This window comes from Apus apus, chromosome 2 (genome assembly GCF_020740795.1).
Source record: "Apus apus isolate bApuApu2 chromosome 2, bApuApu2.pri.cur, whole genome shotgun sequence".
Taxonomy (NCBI): Eukaryota; Metazoa; Chordata; class Aves; order Apodiformes; family Apodidae; genus Apus; species Apus apus.
Genome location: NC_067283.1, coordinates 115,702,693 through 115,722,287, shown reverse-complemented (window position 1 = coordinate 115,722,287; position 19,595 = coordinate 115,702,693). Strand labels below are relative to the sequence as shown.

The following is a 19,595-nucleotide window of genomic DNA, read 5'->3' as shown; positions in this document are numbered from 1 at the left end:
TACGTAGCTGAGTCATCTGTCTTTAAAAATCCACCATCTACACTAAAATTTTAGTGACTTCTAAACACAGCTGTGTGTATTCTTATGCAAACTGGATAAAACAGTCATGTATTTCAAAGAAATATTATCTACTTCAGTCTAAAGAAGTGTTAGTAGTTTGTTATGAGTTCTCTCAAGTAATTTTGTTTTTAGTGTGACTTTAAAATATGTGTTGCCTCGCAAGACTTCTCCTTTTGCCTTTAATCTGCTGTTAGGGTTTTTCTCTAGGAATAAAAACATGGTGTGTTTTATCTCCAGAGGGCATGTGTGTTATGTGAATCTGTATTAGTATTTTGAAGTCACTGTCTGGCTGTTTGGGTTTTGAGTTCCTGAAACCCCAAGTTGTGTCAGTAATTCAAGTTGACTTATCCTCACTCAGTTGTTATTTGACAGTTACTTGTACTGGTTGAAGCCAACTTTTATTTGGCATGTGCCTGTATGCTTGTCAGATAAATGTCCTTCTCTGCAAGAACAAGGTTGCATTAGCCATCTGGAAGGCATATGTAGGGAGATCTGGCCTGAGTGTTGCACTGGTATTGGGAGTTTAGGTTTGAACTTACATGAAAACTAACAGAAATTGTTAGAAGTGATGAAGAAATACTTGTGATACATGCATTACCAACATGTGAAAATTAATGTGTTCTAGTTACAATATGTCTGAAATTCAAGTAACCATAATTAGGAAAGGTAATAAAACTGCAAAGCAATTGTAACTGTCCTATTTAATCTTTCTGCTGAAACCAAGATTAACTGAAAACACAACTGCTGTAACAACTTTCATTGTTAAGCAGATTGCTGATTTCTTAAAAGATTTATAACATTGTACAGACTGCTAAAAATAGAATAGGAATCTTGACTGCTTTGGAAACTAAATTATAGCTTTGATGTCTTCTAGCCTTGGCATTGTCCAGCCACTTTGAGGACGCCATCATCAGTAATGAAGCTTCTCTGTAGAGCACGCATTCTCTCCCACAGCTAGGCTTAATTTAGAAATAAATTGAAGTTTAATCCAGCATGAAAATGCTTTCTCAGTGGCATAAAAAAGATTCACCTGGATGTCTCATGACTTGCTATGTTCTCTGCTTATTCTAATTTCTGGAATGTCAAAGGTTGTTTTGCCACTCTGAGAGCTTCAGTTGGCTTTCAGGGCTCTTTTATTTTAAACTTATTAGAGGCTTTTTGAGTACTTAAGGACTACATATTAGTTTGTATCTTCAGTATGTGCCCATGTGGTAGACCAGTGGTCGTGTCATGGATGCCCAAACTCCCATCCAGTATGCAACTGGATTAAAAAGTCTCAGAAAGGAACTTAAAACTTTTGTGTGTTTGCTTATTTTATGTATTCTGTGGCTCGATATACTGCAATTTTAAAGCTTAAACATTTTCTTTTAAGTCCTCCCATTGAATCATCTGCTGAATCAAGCTTGGTTGCTGAACTTCAAGAGAAGCTTCAGGAAGAAAAAATGAAATTCTTAGAGCAACTTGAAGAACAAGAGAAAAGAAAGAACGAAGAAATGCAGAACATCAGAACATCACTTACAGCAGAACAGCAAGTAAAGCTGATTCTTTTTTATTATTTTTTGCTCCTATGACAGTTATGTTCTTTCGCTGTTTTGAAGTTAGGAAATTTGGGGGGTTTTGCTATGTAACACACATTCTAAATCTGCACTGTTATCTGGAGCCAAAATATGATGTGTTAATAGAATCCAACACTTAAGCTTCAAAAAAAAAAAAAAAGGGCAACCCAAAACCAAACACACAAAAAACCCCACTTCAGAATCTGTGAACTGAGCAATCTAGATTGCTTGTTATTTTTTTTATTACTTCTGCTTTATCTATTAATCTGTTCAGCTCCAGAAGGGTATTGGTTAAGTGTAGTTAAAGTTAACAACACCAAATTTTTGGACAAAACAAAATTAATTATTTGAAATAATAACTTATTTGGAATGCTATTTAATGGCTTTTAAAGTTTATTAGCCTGGGCAGGTGGCTTTTGAGGTTCAAAGCATATGTTATATTTTCCTTAATAAGCTTAGAAATACTACATACTTGACACCTTGATACAGATTAATATTGCACTGGATTAATAATGATATCTGTATCCACACACTGCATCCCTTCAAAACATCTTGAATCTCACAGGTTTTGTAAATGACTTTTCAGTTCTTAAACCTCTTTAGTAACAGCTAGTATCTATTGCTTTGTTGCGTTTCAAGTAATAGATTTTCTGTTTTAAACACCTTCCACTTAGTTTAGCTATCATAGGATCAAGTAAGTGCAAAGAGACTGTTATCAGCCAGTTTGGTGAGTGAGCACTGTGAATCATGTGGTGCAGAGAGGAGAAAATTGCAGACAGTTATGTGATTCTGTGACTTCTGAAAATTTTGGACTGCAGACATTAATACTGAAGTGAGCCTTACATAGTAAATCTAATAGAAGTATTTCATACATTACATTGCTAATTTAAAAGCTTCTTTTCCCATCAGAATATGCCTTAACATGCCATTTTCCTCATTATCTAGTATTCTTCATCTGTGCAACAGAGTGTGGAAGGGAAAGTTCTGAGGCAAATTCCAGGGAAAGACTAAAATCTTTTGTAAAAAAATAAAACCAACAGAACAGCAACAAAAAACCAACCCCCCAAAAGCCATAAAGAGGGTGTATCAGTCAGTGGTGAAAGCTTACTGGACTGGCTCTGCTGATCACTGAAAATTGTGGGTATTTAACTTAACCCTTGATGGAATTTTTGTCTCAGTAAAGTTGTCTTAGAGGTATTGCTTATGCTCATGGTGTGTGATAGTTTTGTTATGCAGATGTATACCAAAGGCCATTTTGCACTGTGTAAGGTGTGTAGCCTTCCAAATAGCCATCTCAAGACTGAGAGTTGACAGTCATTTAAGGAGACAATCTTAAAAGTCACAAAAAATGTGAAATTGTAATTGAGAATATCCTTTTAATAGATGGCTGTTGGCAGTTTTTGTCTATCTGTTCAGCATAACCTTAGGAATAGAAAGGGTGATAGCATAACAGTTACTAGAAGGTTTGAAGAAGTGGTTAGATTTGTCACACTGATACCAAGGGTTATGCTAGTCTTTTCTGTTCAGTTATTCAAGCTATTAGCCAGAATTCCTGTGTGACTTCTGCATTAATTAATTGTTCACTGAGAAATTAATGCATGACTTGAAATGTATTTTTAATTTGGTTTCTAGTATATTATTCTAGTGTCTTAATAATATTTTTCTTTTTTATTATATGCAATATATATATATTGATGTAGTGCAGCTTTATCTAAACCATTTCCTTAAAATAACTTTTTAATATAAAACATGCAACTGTTGTACATTAACTGGAATATAAAGCATAAACTTTTTAAAAAATTATTATTTCTTTATAATTATACTACATGTGTATATTGGGCTTGAGGGAACCAAAGGGGTATAAATAAAACAGAAAAACAAATATGGTTACAGAGAAACCTCAAAACCAAATATAGAGAGACATAGTATAGTATCTCTTCACCAGAGTAACATGTAAACAAATTTAATTTTTTGTTTAATTGTAGTGTAGGAAACTGAAACGTGTGATATCTTTTATACTTTTTGTTCTAGTAATGCATTTCAAATTCCATTTATATAGTTTGTTTCTTATTTCAGTAATACTTCTTTCTGCTTTCAGACCAACTTTAACACTGTTCTGGCAAGAGAGAAAATGAAAAAAGAAAGCATAATTAATGATCTTAGTGACAAATTAAAAATACTTACTCAACAGCAAGAAAAAGATAAGGGTAAGCCAAGTTTTTAAAAAATACTCATCTTCTCTAATAGGACAATTCCATTGACTACAGATTGGTATTGATTGTTAATGCTGCTGTTATTAAAATAATTTTTATTTACTTATGCCATAGATTTGATTGAAACACTTTCTGAAGATCGAGCTCGCTTACTTGAAGAGAAGAAAAAGCTTGAAGAAGAAGTTAATAAACTGAGAAGTAGTAATTTTTCTCCATCAACCTACTCAGCAGCAGCTTCAGAAGCCTGTGGAGCCTGCGCAGCTGATATTCCCACTGACACAGACAGACTGGTTTCTGACATTGCAGCAGAAGGGAGAATGGACTCCACGATGGAAACCAGTATGATGGCTGTGCAGTAAGTATGAGGCATTGTAGTAGAAATACACAAAACGTGCTCTCCTTCTTTAAGTGTGCGCTGTTGGGTGTTATGAAGTACAAATGGGCGTGTTTAAATGTTCCTCCTTTTGCCTTTGTTGATAAAAATATTTTAAATGTACACATACAATTGTGATATGCAGATTTCTGATGACTGTGATTTTTTTTTATGATCTGAAGAGTACGCAACTTAAGGGTGAAACTTGTCCCCACAATTATGAAATGAAAAAATGCACCTAAGTATATGAAATGTTAGTCAAACAGGAGAAGAACAATTGTAATAGTGAATGAGCTGAGCAGCTGCATGTTCTTGGCATATCTTTTGAATAGTGGCTGGCTTACATTTAAAAACTAACATAAAAACTGGAGGATAGTTGAAGTACATGTCTGCTGTGAGACAGCATAATAACTTTCATTCATAAAATAGAAGGGGCAATAGGTATGCTTGGTAGAAAGGAGGCTGAATCATCAGGATTCCAAACAAGTATTCAGACTCAGGCTGAATAAGTGGTCTTGATGGGACTGCTAATTTGTATTATTGGAGAGGACAGGTATTCAGTATTGCTTTCTTGGAGTAACTTCTGAATCATCAGTACTGTCAGCTGTGATGATGACTTACCAGAAGGTGCAGTGGTGGAACAGGGGAAAGCCATTGTAATTGTTTGGAGCTTTACTTAAGGAAAACAGCTAGGGTGAACAACTTAAGTATTTCAAACTAAAATTTTCACTCCACATTGGTTCATTTGTGTTTGGATCTGGTCGATAATCTGGCTTTACAACAGATTCAATTAACATAATGTTAATACCGTAGACATGTAAATGTTCATCACCCTTTTTGTATAGACATTTTATTAGGCAGGAGTCAGTTTGCAGGTAGGTGTCTGAAGCTGAGCTTGAAAACTGAGGTGATTATAGAGACCAGAGGGAATTTAGAGGGTTTTTTTCAGTCATTGACTTCACTATATTCTCTATTTTGAATGCCCTACAATAGCACTGCATTTTGCTATTGGCATATAATGCCTTGCTTTGGTAAGTAAAGAGTCCACATGTAAAGCTAGTAGATTGTGATCTGGTCTTAGTACACCTAACTGTGAAGTCTTCTGAACTTAAATAGTTCTGGCTGGTACAAAGTTGTCCTGTTGGTTGTTGTCAGGAATCCGTCTTCCTGCAGATATAGTTTCTGGTTTGTTTTTTTTCAATACTGACTTTTATGAGAATGTACATCAAGTTCCACTAGCTGGAAAACTTACTGTTAATTTCAACAAGTGTGCTGCTTAAAAGAGAGTTCACGGAAGAGCAAAAAAAATCAGTAAAAAGAAAATTTACTTCTTCCTGGCTGAAACCAGGACAGGCTTCTCAATACCTGTGTCTGATTTATGCTTCAGAAGTGTACAGTGTAATGTATTTATTTGCATGGAAAAGAGCTTACAATCCCAGATTATTTTCATTATACCCCTAATATGATTAAAGGTTTTTAGCTCATTAAGAACACTTACCTGTGGAAATCACCCACTTGGTAGCACTTGCAAATTTTTACTGTTGTTAAAAGGAAAGAGAATAAATGACTGTAAGCTTCTGGTTGCTACCCCTTTATCTAGAATCTTCATGGAAAATCATCAAGCAACTGCAGCCTATGCATTTTCTCATTTATTTGGCACTAGCTTTTTGAGAAATCCTGTACTTCTCTTTAACTCTCACAGAATTAGCCTGACTGAAAAGCACAGAAGTGGAACAAGCTTTTGCCAGGGAAGCAAAAGCACAGTTGTTAAATATACTTAAATAAATTTTAATTAGTGCTCATCGCAACCGATGCCACCTAACTCAGAATAATACACCCAGTGCACGGAATAGTTTTGTGGAAGCAAGGATGAAAACAGTTGTTGCTTACCAAACTAAACTTGCACTGATAATCAATAAAGCAATGAACTTACCTTCAGAATGAGAACTATTTCTTACAGTCATCATTCCAGTCCTGAACCCTCAAGGCAGGTGTACAAAAAAACCTGAAAAGATAAGCCTGGGAACAAAAAACTTTGTACTAAAAGTTAAGTAATAAATAGGCAGAAATTATTACAAATTTCTGTTGACTTATTTCTATTAACTGAAAGCTAAACAGCCTTTTAACTGAAATGAAGGAATTATTAGCATAGCTTAGTTATAATCTGTTAGTTCTACTTGGAATTTGCTTGGATGTATAGCTTGTTATGTCAGACTGGATGAATGGACCATATATCCAAGACCTTGTTCATTTTCTTTTCCTAGCCAAATCAGTTTGGACTACGAAATACTGTTTCTTCCTATTAACCTGCCTTTATATATATATATTTATAAAAATTGTATTAGGAATTACTCTGTGTTCTTATGAAGTTTCTTGTTCGAATGTTAGAATTATGTTATCGTGCCCCAGTGCTTGGTTTCTCTCACAGAAAAGCAGAGACTATTAGTAGGTTCACGTTTTTGTCCCTCTGCCAGGGAGTCTCAGCACACAGAGTCTTTAAGCTACGAAAATTAGGAAAATATGACACTGATCTGAACTGCAATTTCCAGGATTAACTGCCAAAGCATTTTGGAGCTGTATCTTTCACCTTAATGTTTTGAAAATAATGTAGAATATGCAGAAATGGCCCTGTGTAACTTTATAAAGTTCAGTGGCTTGTTGCAACAAAGAAGCTCCTTGGGTTTAAAGAAAATAACAAAGAGGAAAAAAAATCCCTCATAAACCTACCAGTAATGTTGAAGTCTATTTTTAAGGTGACTTTCTGTGCTAGCAAATAATATGCACTCATGACTGAGTGAAGACTGGGAGAGGGGGGTGTAGGAAAGATAATTTTTGATAATGAAAAAGAACTTAATTTTTAACCTGTCAATTTTTTTTCTTTCTTTTGTAGTGAAAATGTCCATATGTCTGAAGAAAAACAGAGGATAATGTTGTTAGAAAGAGTGAGTAGATTGGTTGTGAGGTTAAGCATTACAACTAGTACTTAAAAACATGTATGTGTGAAGTTGTGCTGTGGTCAGTTATACTCTGATGCAACATGCTATCTGCAAGGCTTATAAATATCATCCCAGGGAGTGTTTTTTCATTGTATGCATTTTGAATCAGTATCATTCATTGAAATAATTCAAAGTGTTAATACATTATACTTGACCTAGCTTAAAGTTTGTATATTCTGTTTATATCTGCTCCAGTACGAATGAGTCAGGTGTAGTATTTCTTCCTAGTAGTGACAAATCTTGGAAATTCCTGTAGTAAAAATAAGTTTTGATTACTTTTTCAAATTAAGGTATCCAAAGCAAGGACAGGAGTTAAGACTGATCTACCTGTTCCTCTTGGAAATGGGTAGTTTCTTCTCTGAGACTGCTATTGCTCAGCTCATTTTAATTCTACCTGGGGTACGTTATAATCTTGACAGTATTGCCTTCTGTAAAAAGCAAAATAACACTTGCTATGATTGTACTTAAAGTTACTCTTTTTTTTGGAGTTATTATCAGCTCCTACAAGCAATAATTGCAAGCTTGTATATACCTCAACATATAATACCTGAAATACTCACTTCTGTTGCAACTTTTACTTTGAGCATAGCTTTCGTTGTGCCACTGAGTAATGGAATGTTTTTGATGAAATAGAAGTTGTTATTCTTGGTAAAAGACTAGATTAACCATTAGTAGTTACACTGAATCTTTTAGATTCTAGTAATTTTTAACTATCCAATCATATCTAAATCCAATGCATTTGCCCTTTTCTTGCCTTTTAAACATTTACCTTAAAAAAAACAAACAACCTGAAACAAAACAATAATTAAAAAAAATGTGTCTTTAGCCTTTGGCTTTTTAGAGTCACTTAAATTAAAATCAGCTGTCAGAGAACATAACGTTTTCTGTTAATGGTTTGTGGCACTGGATGTTTCTGACTAGGAGCACTCTTGTGCTTTATTCTGTGATTTGCTTACAAAGGATTTGTTATGGGTAGAAGCTATAAAATTGCAATCTATTACACTTCTTTTGCTGTTCTGTCAGTGAAGTCTTTTTCTAACTTAAGGAGAAGGATGAGTATAGAGATAAGCATAGCTTAGCAGTAGCTTTTGTAGCACTGTGGTACTTGCTAAACTTTTTTAAATATGTCTATTCAAATGATGTTTGATATTGTTTTAAAACTGAAAGATGATGTAAATATGTATATCATGTAAGTAGCCTGGCTCTGGTGATATAATTTTTTTTTAAATGTACTGTATCAGATGTATTAACTAGTTAATCAGATAAGATTTTCTTTCAGACTTTGCAGTTGAAAGAAGAGGAAAATAAGAGATTGAATCAAAGATTGGTAAGTATTTGTACATTGCATGTTTTAAGTCTCATGACAAAATAAGAAAAGCTTACAAATGTTAGTTTGTTAAAATCTAAAGACGTGTTTTTATCAAGTTAAAAATGTTTTAAGTGTTACGGCAAGTGACAAAGAGGTAACCTAATAACCTTTCAGAATTACCTCAAGATACCAGTCTTCTTTTGGAAAAAAGCTTGGGGTAGGGGGAGTTAATTTCAGTGGCACCATGGCTCAGTTTTTCAACAACTGCTGATTGAAGGACAGTTTTAAAGTATGTAAATATGCCTGCACATAAATCATGATGAGAAGTGTCAGCAATAACTTAGTGATTGCTTTTGGAATTTTTGTAAGGTGTGGAACTTTAGTTCTGCTTAGCAACTGGAAATAGCTGTCATCTTAAACTTGAACACTCAAATAATAGTCAATTCCTATGGAAGGAAAAAGAATATAGTAACAGAATTCCCCTTGAATTCTTTTCCTTTTGTTTATCCTTGCTAGCAGGTTTAAAACTTTTTTAAAAAAAAGCGTATGTATGGAAAACAGACATGTCCTTTGGTAGTTTATTGGTTGGACTAGCCATAATGATCTCAGTTTCTATAAGTGACAGGTGATATCCCCAAGTCTAGTAGGAACTGATATCTATGTAGTTGCAAGTTACATTTCATAGCAAAAGCGTTTGATAAGTTGATCCAGTAGAAGCTGCCATTTTTCTGTTTGGGATAGGATTGAAATTTACTATATAATTTATTCCTGCTGCATATTCAGGTATGGAATTGCAATTTTTTTTTAAACACTTTCCATTCCACACTTAAAACGTGTACATAATATCTCTTCCTACTACAGGGCATAAGAAAAGATGGCAAGATACCTAAAAGCATGTTTTATAAAAGGAATTTTTTATACATAATATAAATGAAGTGCACAAAAAATTATTTCTGTGTTATTTTTACAATAAAACTTTAAACGTGCTAGCAGTCTTCTGAACTTCTCTGTAGATTTCCTGATTTAAATGCTTGATCTCTAGTCATCTCAGAGAAAGATGAAATTGGAGACAATGTGGTGTTGAACAAGATAAATGCAAAATTCTTTTTATTGTTAGGATTAATACCAAGCCATGTAGTAGAAACTGGCAGCTCGTTGGTGTCTAAAGCAATTAAAAATTGATTTCTAAATGGTTATAAAACATAATATATTCTTAATTCCTTGCTTACAAATTGGTTATTTCATAGATAAATTATTTTTATTTCTTGTCTCATCATCCTTCCTTCTCCCCCTCCTTCAGGGAAGGAGCCTACAAGGGGTTGTGCACAACAAAGTAAAATCTCAGGTCCATGGCTTTTGCAGAGGAAAAAAAAGAAAAGCTGCTTTTGTGGGTTACCTCTATAAGCAATAACAAAATTAAAAGGAGCTCTTTTTAATACCAGGAATGTTATTGCAGCATTTTTATTTTACATGAATTACTGAGAAATTGAACCTTTTTCTCTGTGTAAGGGCTATTAGAATTCTACTCATAAAACATTCTTTACTGAGTTTTAATGGAAATATGCTTAACATTCTAATTTGTTCTTTTTTCCTAAAGCTAGAAATTAATAAATACACAAGTCAAGCTAGTTTTCATTTCAATCTAACACTTATTCCAGTCGTAAAAAAGTAAGAAAATCTTTGTTCTTAACATCTGAAGACAACTCCCAAAGGCATTTGTGAACAATCTAAGCAAATTACACACATTTGACAACTTTCCTGTTAGACAAAACTTTTTTCAAGAAAGAAAAGTACAGTGTGATTAAATCAAAGAAATGCGATCTCTAACAAATAATAAAGATCTGAAGTTGGACCCCTTAAAGAAGACTTCTCTTAAGTATCATCAGAAGTTGGGAGCTTTTTGTGTTGTACTCTATTCAACTTGGACACATTTTTCAGACATTAGGAAAATGAGTTGTGAATTAGGCTTCAAGCTCATCTTCAGACAAGCTGATACTTGATACTATTTCTGGAGAAGGGATGATGGGAGACTGGCAGTAGGAAATATGCTGTAGGTAGCAACATTTCAGTTATAGCTGTAAAATCATGTGCTAAACATCAGTCATGAGTAATCTAGCTTTTAATAGCATATATTAATGGTCCAGGAAGTAGAAACCCATGGAAAAATGTGAAGGCTTCTAGTCAGTTTCTACAGGGCAAGTATGAGTTGTCTTTTGTAAGGGAGTTAACAAAGGGTAATGAAATGTATATGTTTACATGGGATCAGCTTCTCTTTCTACTTGCCTGTATGTGGGCCATGCAACCCCCTTTGTAGATACAAAGTAGCATTACCCATTTTCATTTCTTATTATCACAGTTACTGTGGAAAGTATATGTACACTTATACATCTTCAAATTTTTTTTGTCCTGTTGAAGTTGGTTCATATGCCAGTATTAATTCATTTAAGCAGATTTAAAGGCAAATATCATGCATGTAGGAAATAAGAATTATGTCCAAAATATATGTTATATGTATTATATAATTGGCCCTTTGTTTGGCCTTAGTAAGTTGGACTCCAGTTTTATTCCTGTAAACTTTGGGTTATGTGGCAGTCCTTAGTAAAACTGAGACCATATTGAGTGCAACATCCAAAGATTAATTGCAAACTTGTTTATCCTCCAGTCTTTTGCCATCAGCCTTTTTTTAGAATGGCAATGGCTATTGTGTTAGAGTCCATAGTTATAGCATAGGTCTTGTGTATGTTCAGAAAAAATCTTCACTGGCACTGATCTGGTAAGCACTTCTCAGTTTTAAATGAGGGAGAATTCAGATATGTAAGAAATCTCATAGGTATCTATTTAAAAAGAAACCGCAAAAAAAACCCTCACAAAAAACCAGCAAAAAAACAGCCACCAGCTAACAAAACCAGAAACAGTCAAATCTGCTACAGAGCAGGATGACAGAAAGGTATGCTGTTATCTTCAGTAAGTGTAAGTTCTGCAAGAATAGACACTGTTTAAAATAAATAATAAATTTATATTCATCATATTGTTACCTGCAATGTACATTTCATCACAGGATGCCAATACTTAATAGCTTTCCTTTTTCTATAGATGTCCCAGAGCATGTCATCAGTATCCTCAAGACATTCTGAAAAAATTGCAATTAGAGAGTAAGTATGTTGTAATTTTCATGAAAAGAGATACATACTCCTTCAGTAATAAGGAATGTCACAATTCTGATCTTGTTCTGTGGTGAAAAGATATATGGGTCACCTGGTTAAAGTGTCAGATATTGAAGCCTCCCAATTGGGCATAAATCAAATGTTATAAAACCTTTTTTTAAACAAAAAAAGTTTCTGAATTCTGTGTGTCGGTAGCTTTCTTGAATCCTGTGCCTTTCTTTACATGGTTCTTAAGGATAATACCTCCTGGGATTTCAAGAATCCTCCCAGAATTTTTTTAGATTACTTTTTGTTTATCTGTAATGTTTTTGAAGTCACACTAAGAAAAAGTAAAAGGAAGCCTTTTCACCCTGAATATGCATAGTGCTTCATTGCATTTCAAGATAAATTTCATTTTCCTTAAGTCTTCAAAATGTTTTGCTTACCTTGATAGAATGAAGTTAAATTAACTCAAATATGTTGTTACATATTATGAATCTGCTAGCAGTTGAGTGTAGAATTGCTGCTGGAAAAAGAAAAAGAAGTATTAGTTCTTTCAAAATACAAAAGCTACAGGCAGCTATTCTTAATTTATCATTCTGATACTAATTGGAAAATATATTAAAATGATCTTGGAATGAAAACCAGCACAGATTATTCCTTTAACGTTTTCTGATTTACACCACTTTGTATTGTAACTAGGTCAGTATGTGCAGAATCAGCTTTTTCTGTGAGCATCTGAATATTCTGGCAGTGCTTTTGGTAGTCTTTGGTAAGGAAAATTAATTCATCTCTCCAACAGAGATGTCTTCATCTAAGTCAGTATGGTCTGTCGTTGTAATAAGTCATAGAACAGTTTAGTTGGCAGGGACCTTAAAGATCATCTAGATCCAACCCCCCTGCCTGGGCAGGGACACCTCCCACTAGATGAGGTTGCTCAGGGCCCCATTAAACCTGGTTTTGAACACGTCCAGGGATGGGACTTCCACAACTTTCCTTGGCAAACTCTTCCAGTGTCTCACCACCCTCATAGTGAAAAATTGCCTCCTAATGTTTAATGTAAATCTCTCTTCCAGTTTTAGTTCATTACCGCTTGTCCTCTCACTACATGCTCCTGTAAAAAGTCCCTCTCCAGCTTTCTTTTAGGCCACCTTCAAGTACTGGAAAGCCAAAGTCCAGGCAGAAGAGCTTGGAGTATTGTTTATTTAATCTGAAAATGAACTTTAGAGAAGATGAACTATGTTCCTCTCTAGATTTTAATATTTGTCTCTTGTGTATCTGCAGTGTTCTTTTATGGAGTAGAGTTTTCCTCTTCTTTTGCCACTTCCTTGCCCATCCCCAGAGTAGTAGTGATACTCATTTACAGAGCCCTTTCATGGTCTAATACTTAATTTGTGGCTATTTTAGACTTTGTTTCATTAATTGGGAAATAATTTGGTTCCAACTGATTTACACTGTGAAAGGGAAGCTGGAGATAGAAAAAATTCTCTGAATTCTGTTACTGAAACTTGGCATGAAAACTTAGCGGCTTCTTGTGTTATCCTGCTGTCAGGAAGAAACATTCTTGATATTTTCTGTGTAAAGTCACCGTTTTTTGCTTTTGCTTTTAACCTTTTGATTATAGATGAACAATTCATCCCTTCTTTGTCCTGTGTGCTTGAAATTTTAAGATTGGATAGCTACATCAATGTTTTGCTGTATTTTTCAGAGTTCAAATTGACAAAACATCAGAAGAGTGTTCATAAACTCTAGTACAGTGATCATTACCTTAAGTATTGGTGAATAAAAATATAAAATTGAAACGCTAGTATTTTGCTAAGTACTTCTGATTATGTAATAGATATATTTTGCTGTAAAAGCAAAACTGCCAGTTCTTTTGAAATAAAAGTAATTTGAGCGGATGGATGTAGAAGAAAATTTCAAAAGCACTTTTTAAAAGGTAGGCTGTTTTGTTGACTTCAGAAAATACGGTGTGTATATGAGTTGGCAAAACAAGCAGAAATGCCTGTGGTGCTGTTCAGCTAAGCCTTAGTCTGTGCAATACTTGGGGAAAAAAACTGCAGTGTCATTAATGTAGTTCTAAGTTTCTTTGCTTCTTTTGTTAATAATTTCCTCTTTTTTTTTTCAGTTTTCAGGTTGGCGATTTGGTCCTCATTATCTTGGATGAAAGGCATGACAACTATGTATTGTTTACTGTTAGTCCAACCTTGTATTTCTTGCACTCAGAATCTCTTGCTGCACTGGATCTCAAACCAGGTGAGTGTGGTAAGTGTCAAATTATTTCTAATTATTATCTCCTCATACCAATAACAGTCTTAACTTCCTGACACTTAGTAAGTGATTTTATAAATGTGATAAATATGAAAAGCATGTATGATAGTTGTCAGCTGTTGTAACTTTTGCTATTTGTTTTCATGAAAAAAAAGATAGAAAATGCCAGTTTTGTACACACAGCATTTGTTAACACATCTATAGGGAAAACATTCCCATCAGGCTGCTTAGCTATTCAGTAGCATGAGTAATAATGTGCAGTTGTGTAGGTCTGTTGGCCTCTTAGTGTTGATTTATGTTTTCGTTGTCTTTTTATAAGGAAAGTAAATACAAAACTAAAACCTGTATGCTCTGCTTTTTAATTGTTAGTACCTCATTTTATTATGTTCTTTGAAGATTGTCTTTGGATAAAATTTGTTCTTTCTGTAGCTCATCTTCTGTAAAGTTACTGGAATTTATGAACCCAAATACATGTCTGAATTAACAAAATATAAACCACAGTATATGGGGGTTTGCAAGCAATGTTTCTACTGATGAAGTTTTTCCACCTCATTTAAATAGTGTTTAGCAGGGCTCATAAGTTTTCAGAGAACAACTTCTATATGTTTTGCTTATATTCAGGTTGATGGCACATTTGGTTTTCTCCTCCCCTAATTTTCAGGTTGTTAGCTGTTTTGGCAGCTATGTAAACTCACTTAAATTGTTCAAGTATTAATGTATTTTAAATGAGGAAGAATAACAAAACTTTGCACTCAATTATGTGCTACATGAAACAGGTTCATATAAACAATGTCAGGCTGTCACACACTGTTTTTTTCAAACCCACCTGTGCTCCCAGCTTTGCATAAATGTCTAAGAACATGCATCAAAGGGAAATGTTGCAATCTTGTAATTAATCAGTAAAAGTTTCTGTATGTTATTGGATGTCAGAAGCTGTCCACTTATTTTCAATGAGCAGTCATTGTAGATTTCAGTTATGGTGAAACACCATAGCTCTGGAATAACTGTAGTTTCTGGGAGAAGACCAAACTAGCTGAATTCTGAGACTGCTGAAGGATCTATGCCATGTGTGTTCCACAAAACATAAGGGAAAAACTTATGTACACATGTAATATAGTCTGAACTATGGCATCAGGAGTTACATACATAACTATGTGAAATGTGATTGTTTTCTTACTGTTGCTTTACACATACAAGGTAAAAACCATGACAGTTTGTGTACTGCTATGAATACACAACTTACTGACCTGTCTGTTTTCAAATGGAATTGGCTCATCCCATTCCTTACCACTTGCTGACCACTTTGTCTCAAATTTGATAAAACAAACACTAAGACTTAGCATTTGCTTTAGGGTCACATTGGTTTCTAGCTCAGTACTTCAGGAAACCATGTCTTGATTCTATTTCTGCATCAAGGAACTGGGGAAAATGAAACTCAGAACACCAGTATAGTTTATGATAGGTTAAAATTGGTGTGGACATAGATTCTGCAAATCTGTGTTTTAAGGACTGCCAACATTTATTTTAATCTGACCTTTTGTACCAACATGTACATATCAAGTTAATAATTCTCTATAGATCCACCTACAGTATTAAGAGTCAGGGATCTAGGCTATTGTAGGTTTTCTTTGCCTTCATTAAAAGCACTTAGAATGCTGTGGCAAAACTAAAATGGATTGACTGCATGGTTTTTGTGTTGTCTCTTATCTTCAGGATATGGAAGCTTTAATCTGCATATGTAAGGAAGAAAATGCTGCATCTCTCTCACTATATTTGTTAGATCAATAAAGTCTGCCAGCCAAGCAAATTAAAAAAACCCTGAGGTTTTATGTAGAACATTCAGCCCAGATACGAATACTTCGCACTGATTTCTAGGAGTGTGGAACAAAACAGAATCTGCTCCGTTATCAATAGCCAGATCAGTCTTGAAGGGTAATTTTAAACTCTGGTTCTTGAGTGACTCAGGTTCTAGTCCTTGGATACAGAAACTCATAAATAGTCATGCTTAGTAAAGCACTGATTTTAATATTATGCAGAGCATATGTGAGCTGTTCCTTCCACTACATTTTGATGTTTTCTTCATGCCACGATTAGGGATAGTTAGAAAAGAGCAAAGCAAGTAGAATGAATGTAATTTTTTGGGAACACAAGACAAATATGTGTTTCCTTACTGCTGCAGAAACAGATACAAGCTGGAAGTCTGTTCATGCCCACTTTTGCTCTTTTGATCTGTCAGTTTATTATTGAGGGTTTCTTGTGCTTCTTTCCAAACAGCAGCAGGTACTTTGAGAAGACTGCAACAAAAACTACCACACTTATAGAACTTAACATCGTTATCTATGAGTAAATTATTTCTGTCACTACTACAGAAAAATAATCAAATGTTGCAGTAGGGTCAGTAATAATAGCTGAGTACAGAAGTCTTTCTCTGCTTTGAAATACTTCAGGAAATAATCACCTTAAAACAGAGCAAAAAGTCAAGCTTGGTTAGTGAGAATCTTTTTGATTCATTAACTGAATGTCAGTTTTGATTTGCTTTTGTCTCCTCTAACGTTAACTTAAAAAAAAAAAAAATCAAACTGAGAAATCAGTTTTTTTGTTTGAAAATGTCAGTGACTTATCCTAACATCTGAACTTACTTTAGTTATGTTATTTTTAAATTTTTTTTTCAAGAATTTCTGCTTTTAATGAAATAATTTTAGCAAACATATTTATCCATATTGAATGTAATATCCTGTTACCTGTAGTTGATTATCTAAAATAAATATATTGTCTCTTTAGCTTCAGGTGCATCTAGGAGACCTTGGGTACTAGGAAAAGTAATGGAAAAGGAATATTGTCAGGCAAAAAAGGTAAGAAAACAGTAATGGAAACTTGTCAATGAAATTAATAAAGAAGAAAATCAGATTTAATGTTTGTAGCATTTGTGAAAAGTACTCTGTGCATAAAAAGTGAGATGAAACTGGTCTGCTACTCCTGCTCTGTTTTTTAGTCAGTGAATACAAGAGAAGGGGAACTAGAAAAAAGAGTAAGTGAGCAGTGGCTTGGGTAGTTGTGTCCCTACTGCCCAGATTCAAAGGGTCTTGTAAATGCTGAGGGGTGGGAATCAGTTCCTGCTTAAAAATATAAAAATCAGAGGAAGAATGTCACATTTCTAATATAACTTGTTGGGTTTTGTTTTTGTGTTGTTGTTTTTTTTTTTTGTAGGCACAAAACAGATTCAAAGTTCCTTTGGGTACAAAATTCTACAGAGTGAAGGCAGTACCATGGAACAAGAAAGTATAACGCAGCAAAATTTTAGTTCATTCTGTCTCCATTCTTTTTTGACTTGTCCTTCAGTGCTCGTTCATCGCTCCGAATACGAGGCCATCTTTTTATACTGAGGTCGTGTGACAAGATACGTCATTGATGTACTGCTTTTACTTTTTAACAGGTCACATTTTAGAAAGAAGAATTTCATCAAAAACTCTGGCCCTTCCAATTTTTTTACCCAGATAACTTTAGGAGTGTGGACCAAATGAGTTCATTTTCTCAAAGGGCAACCACATGAAACATGGTTTATTAGCCATGTTAATTGCCTGTTAAATATACATTAGCTTGTATTTAGATGTTAAATGTTAGTTACCATTATTACCAGCATACGTCCTTTCGTGAAATCATTATCAAAGTACTTGCACTCTTTAACAGATTCTTTATATGTGTAAAATTCATCAGCTATTTAAAGAGGAGTGTTCATTGCATGCAGATAATCATATAATTTTTCTTCAACATGAGTTTGCCTCAGTAGATGAATAAAAATAACTACTGCAACTTGTTTCATTACATGAAAATGCTCTTTAATGTTAAAAAAAAATCCCTTGTAATTTGATGGGCTGATTTTGAGAATCAGTCACAGATAGATCTGCAATCTTCAAAAGCACTTTCGATGGATTGATCACACAGATTCTGAAGGGGAGACACCTGTGCCGTTTGTTCAAAGTGAAGCACCTGTTCTTCCCAAGAAAACAGAAATCTTGTATTAATCTATTTAGAAAAATCATATTGATGAAAATGTATTTCATGGTTGAGTTTCAGGAAAAAACTCATTGTACATTAACCATACAAGAGTCATTTAAGTAACAAATTATTGTAATTGTAAAAGACATGTAGAATTTTAAAACAATAAAGATTTGAAACTGTATGTGTTTGAAGTATTTGTGTGCCTTTTAAATACTATCTATAATATTCATTTCATGTTAACCTGTTGCAGCTTCTCTCTGATTCCTCCAGCAGTCTCATTGCATAGAAATACCTAAATTTTCTACAAAAGGCATTCATATTCAACAACATTCAGGAACTGCCTTGTAACAATAGAGAAGAGTTTAAGTAGACAGAACTTAATTTTGTCTGCATATCAAACAGGTAAACTACATTTTTCAAAAAAGTTATACTGACTACATTTTTTAATGTAGTTTATTTTCTTAATAACAATATAAAAAGATGTACTATAAATGTGTAGCTAATCAAAAGTGAACTTCTGGATTCAACTATGACCTTATGTCTAGGATTTAATCCATAGAGTTATTCAACTCTGATTTAACTTCAGAAAGTGTGGAGTGGAGGAGGAAAAGAGATAAAGAAATGGTCACATGAAAATGTTGATGCTTATGCCCATTTGTTGCAAATAATATTCCTCCAGGCTAACCAGTCCACTTGAATACCCAGAAACTTCTGTATGTGCTTTATTTAAAATTTTGTTCCATGACAGTTTTAAGTTCAGATTTTTATGAAATGCATGGGCTTGTCATTGTATCATAGCTGTGGTGAAATAAATCTGGAATTTGATTCCAGTTGATATCTGGAAAACATTTTGTCAAGTTGCGTGCTTATCTGATGGTTAAATCTGCTAGTTGATGCACTGACTTTTAAAAATTACTTGCCAAAAATATGCCTTGTTCTTTAAGAATAGTATTACTATAGTTGAGTATGGTCCAGTGTCAAATATGTAGATAACATAGATCTATAAAGCAGTTTCAAAGCAAAAAAAAAAATACCATAATACAGTATTTTTTGTCACTGACTTTTTTTGCCCTCAGCGAAACGGGAATTCAGTTCTGCCTGCAAATTGATGCAATCATGTTCCTTTAGTCAACTGCATCACAGGTGGTTTGAGGAGGTGCATGTGTAGCACCATCCATTTCCTTCTAATATGCCTAGTCTTGAGAGACCTTACCAACTTTTACCCCTCTAACAAAACTTTCCCAGCCTCAGATAGTCTCCCTACTGCAGTGAATATTATTTGTATGTTAGCTACTAAGTATCTGCCAGAAGCCATCAGGCTTAACTAAGAGGCACAGAGTCCTTCCATTTCTGGGAGGGCATTTACTCCTTGAGTAGCAGTAACAGAGCTGTGTAGCACCATGCAATCCAGCACTACATCATAAGGCCCCACTCTCTTCTCTTACTGAATAGTCTAGTTTAAAGATAAGTAAAAAGTTCCCCAAGAATTTTTTGCTCAGAGGAAAGGATGTATTTGTCAAGTTTTTCAGAGTCTGATAAAACTGCAAATTTGATGATGTCCCTGGAGGACTGTGCACCTACAAACAACACTTCTTTTTTGGGCATACAAAAATGTAATAGTTTTTCTGGTAGTCTAATCTCAGTAAGCATCAAGGTTGGTTTTTCTTGCTCCTCC

At 34.3% G+C, this 19,595-nt stretch overlaps 1 protein-coding gene across 3 annotated transcripts in view; it reads left to right on the top strand.

Annotated features, from left to right (window-relative positions):
• RB1CC1 (RB1 inducible coiled-coil 1) overlaps positions 1 to 18,101 on the top strand; it is a 75,725-nt gene extending 57,624 nt beyond the window's left edge. For 2 of the 3 annotated variants that reach the window (XM_051612690.1, XM_051612692.1), the window contains 9 exons: positions 1,433 to 1,592; positions 3,715 to 3,823; positions 3,944 to 4,184; positions 7,093 to 7,144; positions 8,478 to 8,525; positions 11,601 to 11,659; positions 13,779 to 13,915; positions 16,703 to 16,773; positions 17,129 to 18,101. In XM_051612690.1, coding sequence (XP_051468650.1) covers positions 1,433 to 1,592; positions 3,715 to 3,823; positions 3,944 to 4,184; positions 7,093 to 7,144; positions 8,478 to 8,525; positions 11,601 to 11,659; positions 13,779 to 13,915; positions 16,703 to 16,773; positions 17,129 to 17,206 — 955 coding nt within the window. In that variant the 3' untranslated portion in view covers positions 17,207 to 18,101. The remainder of the gene's footprint in view (positions 1 to 1,432; positions 1,593 to 3,714; positions 3,824 to 3,943; positions 4,185 to 7,092; positions 7,145 to 8,477; positions 8,526 to 11,600; positions 11,660 to 13,778; positions 13,916 to 16,702; positions 16,774 to 17,128) is intronic. The other variant, XM_051612691.1, reaches the window with a different exon arrangement.
• Positions 18,102 to 19,595: the final 1,494 nt, after the last annotated feature.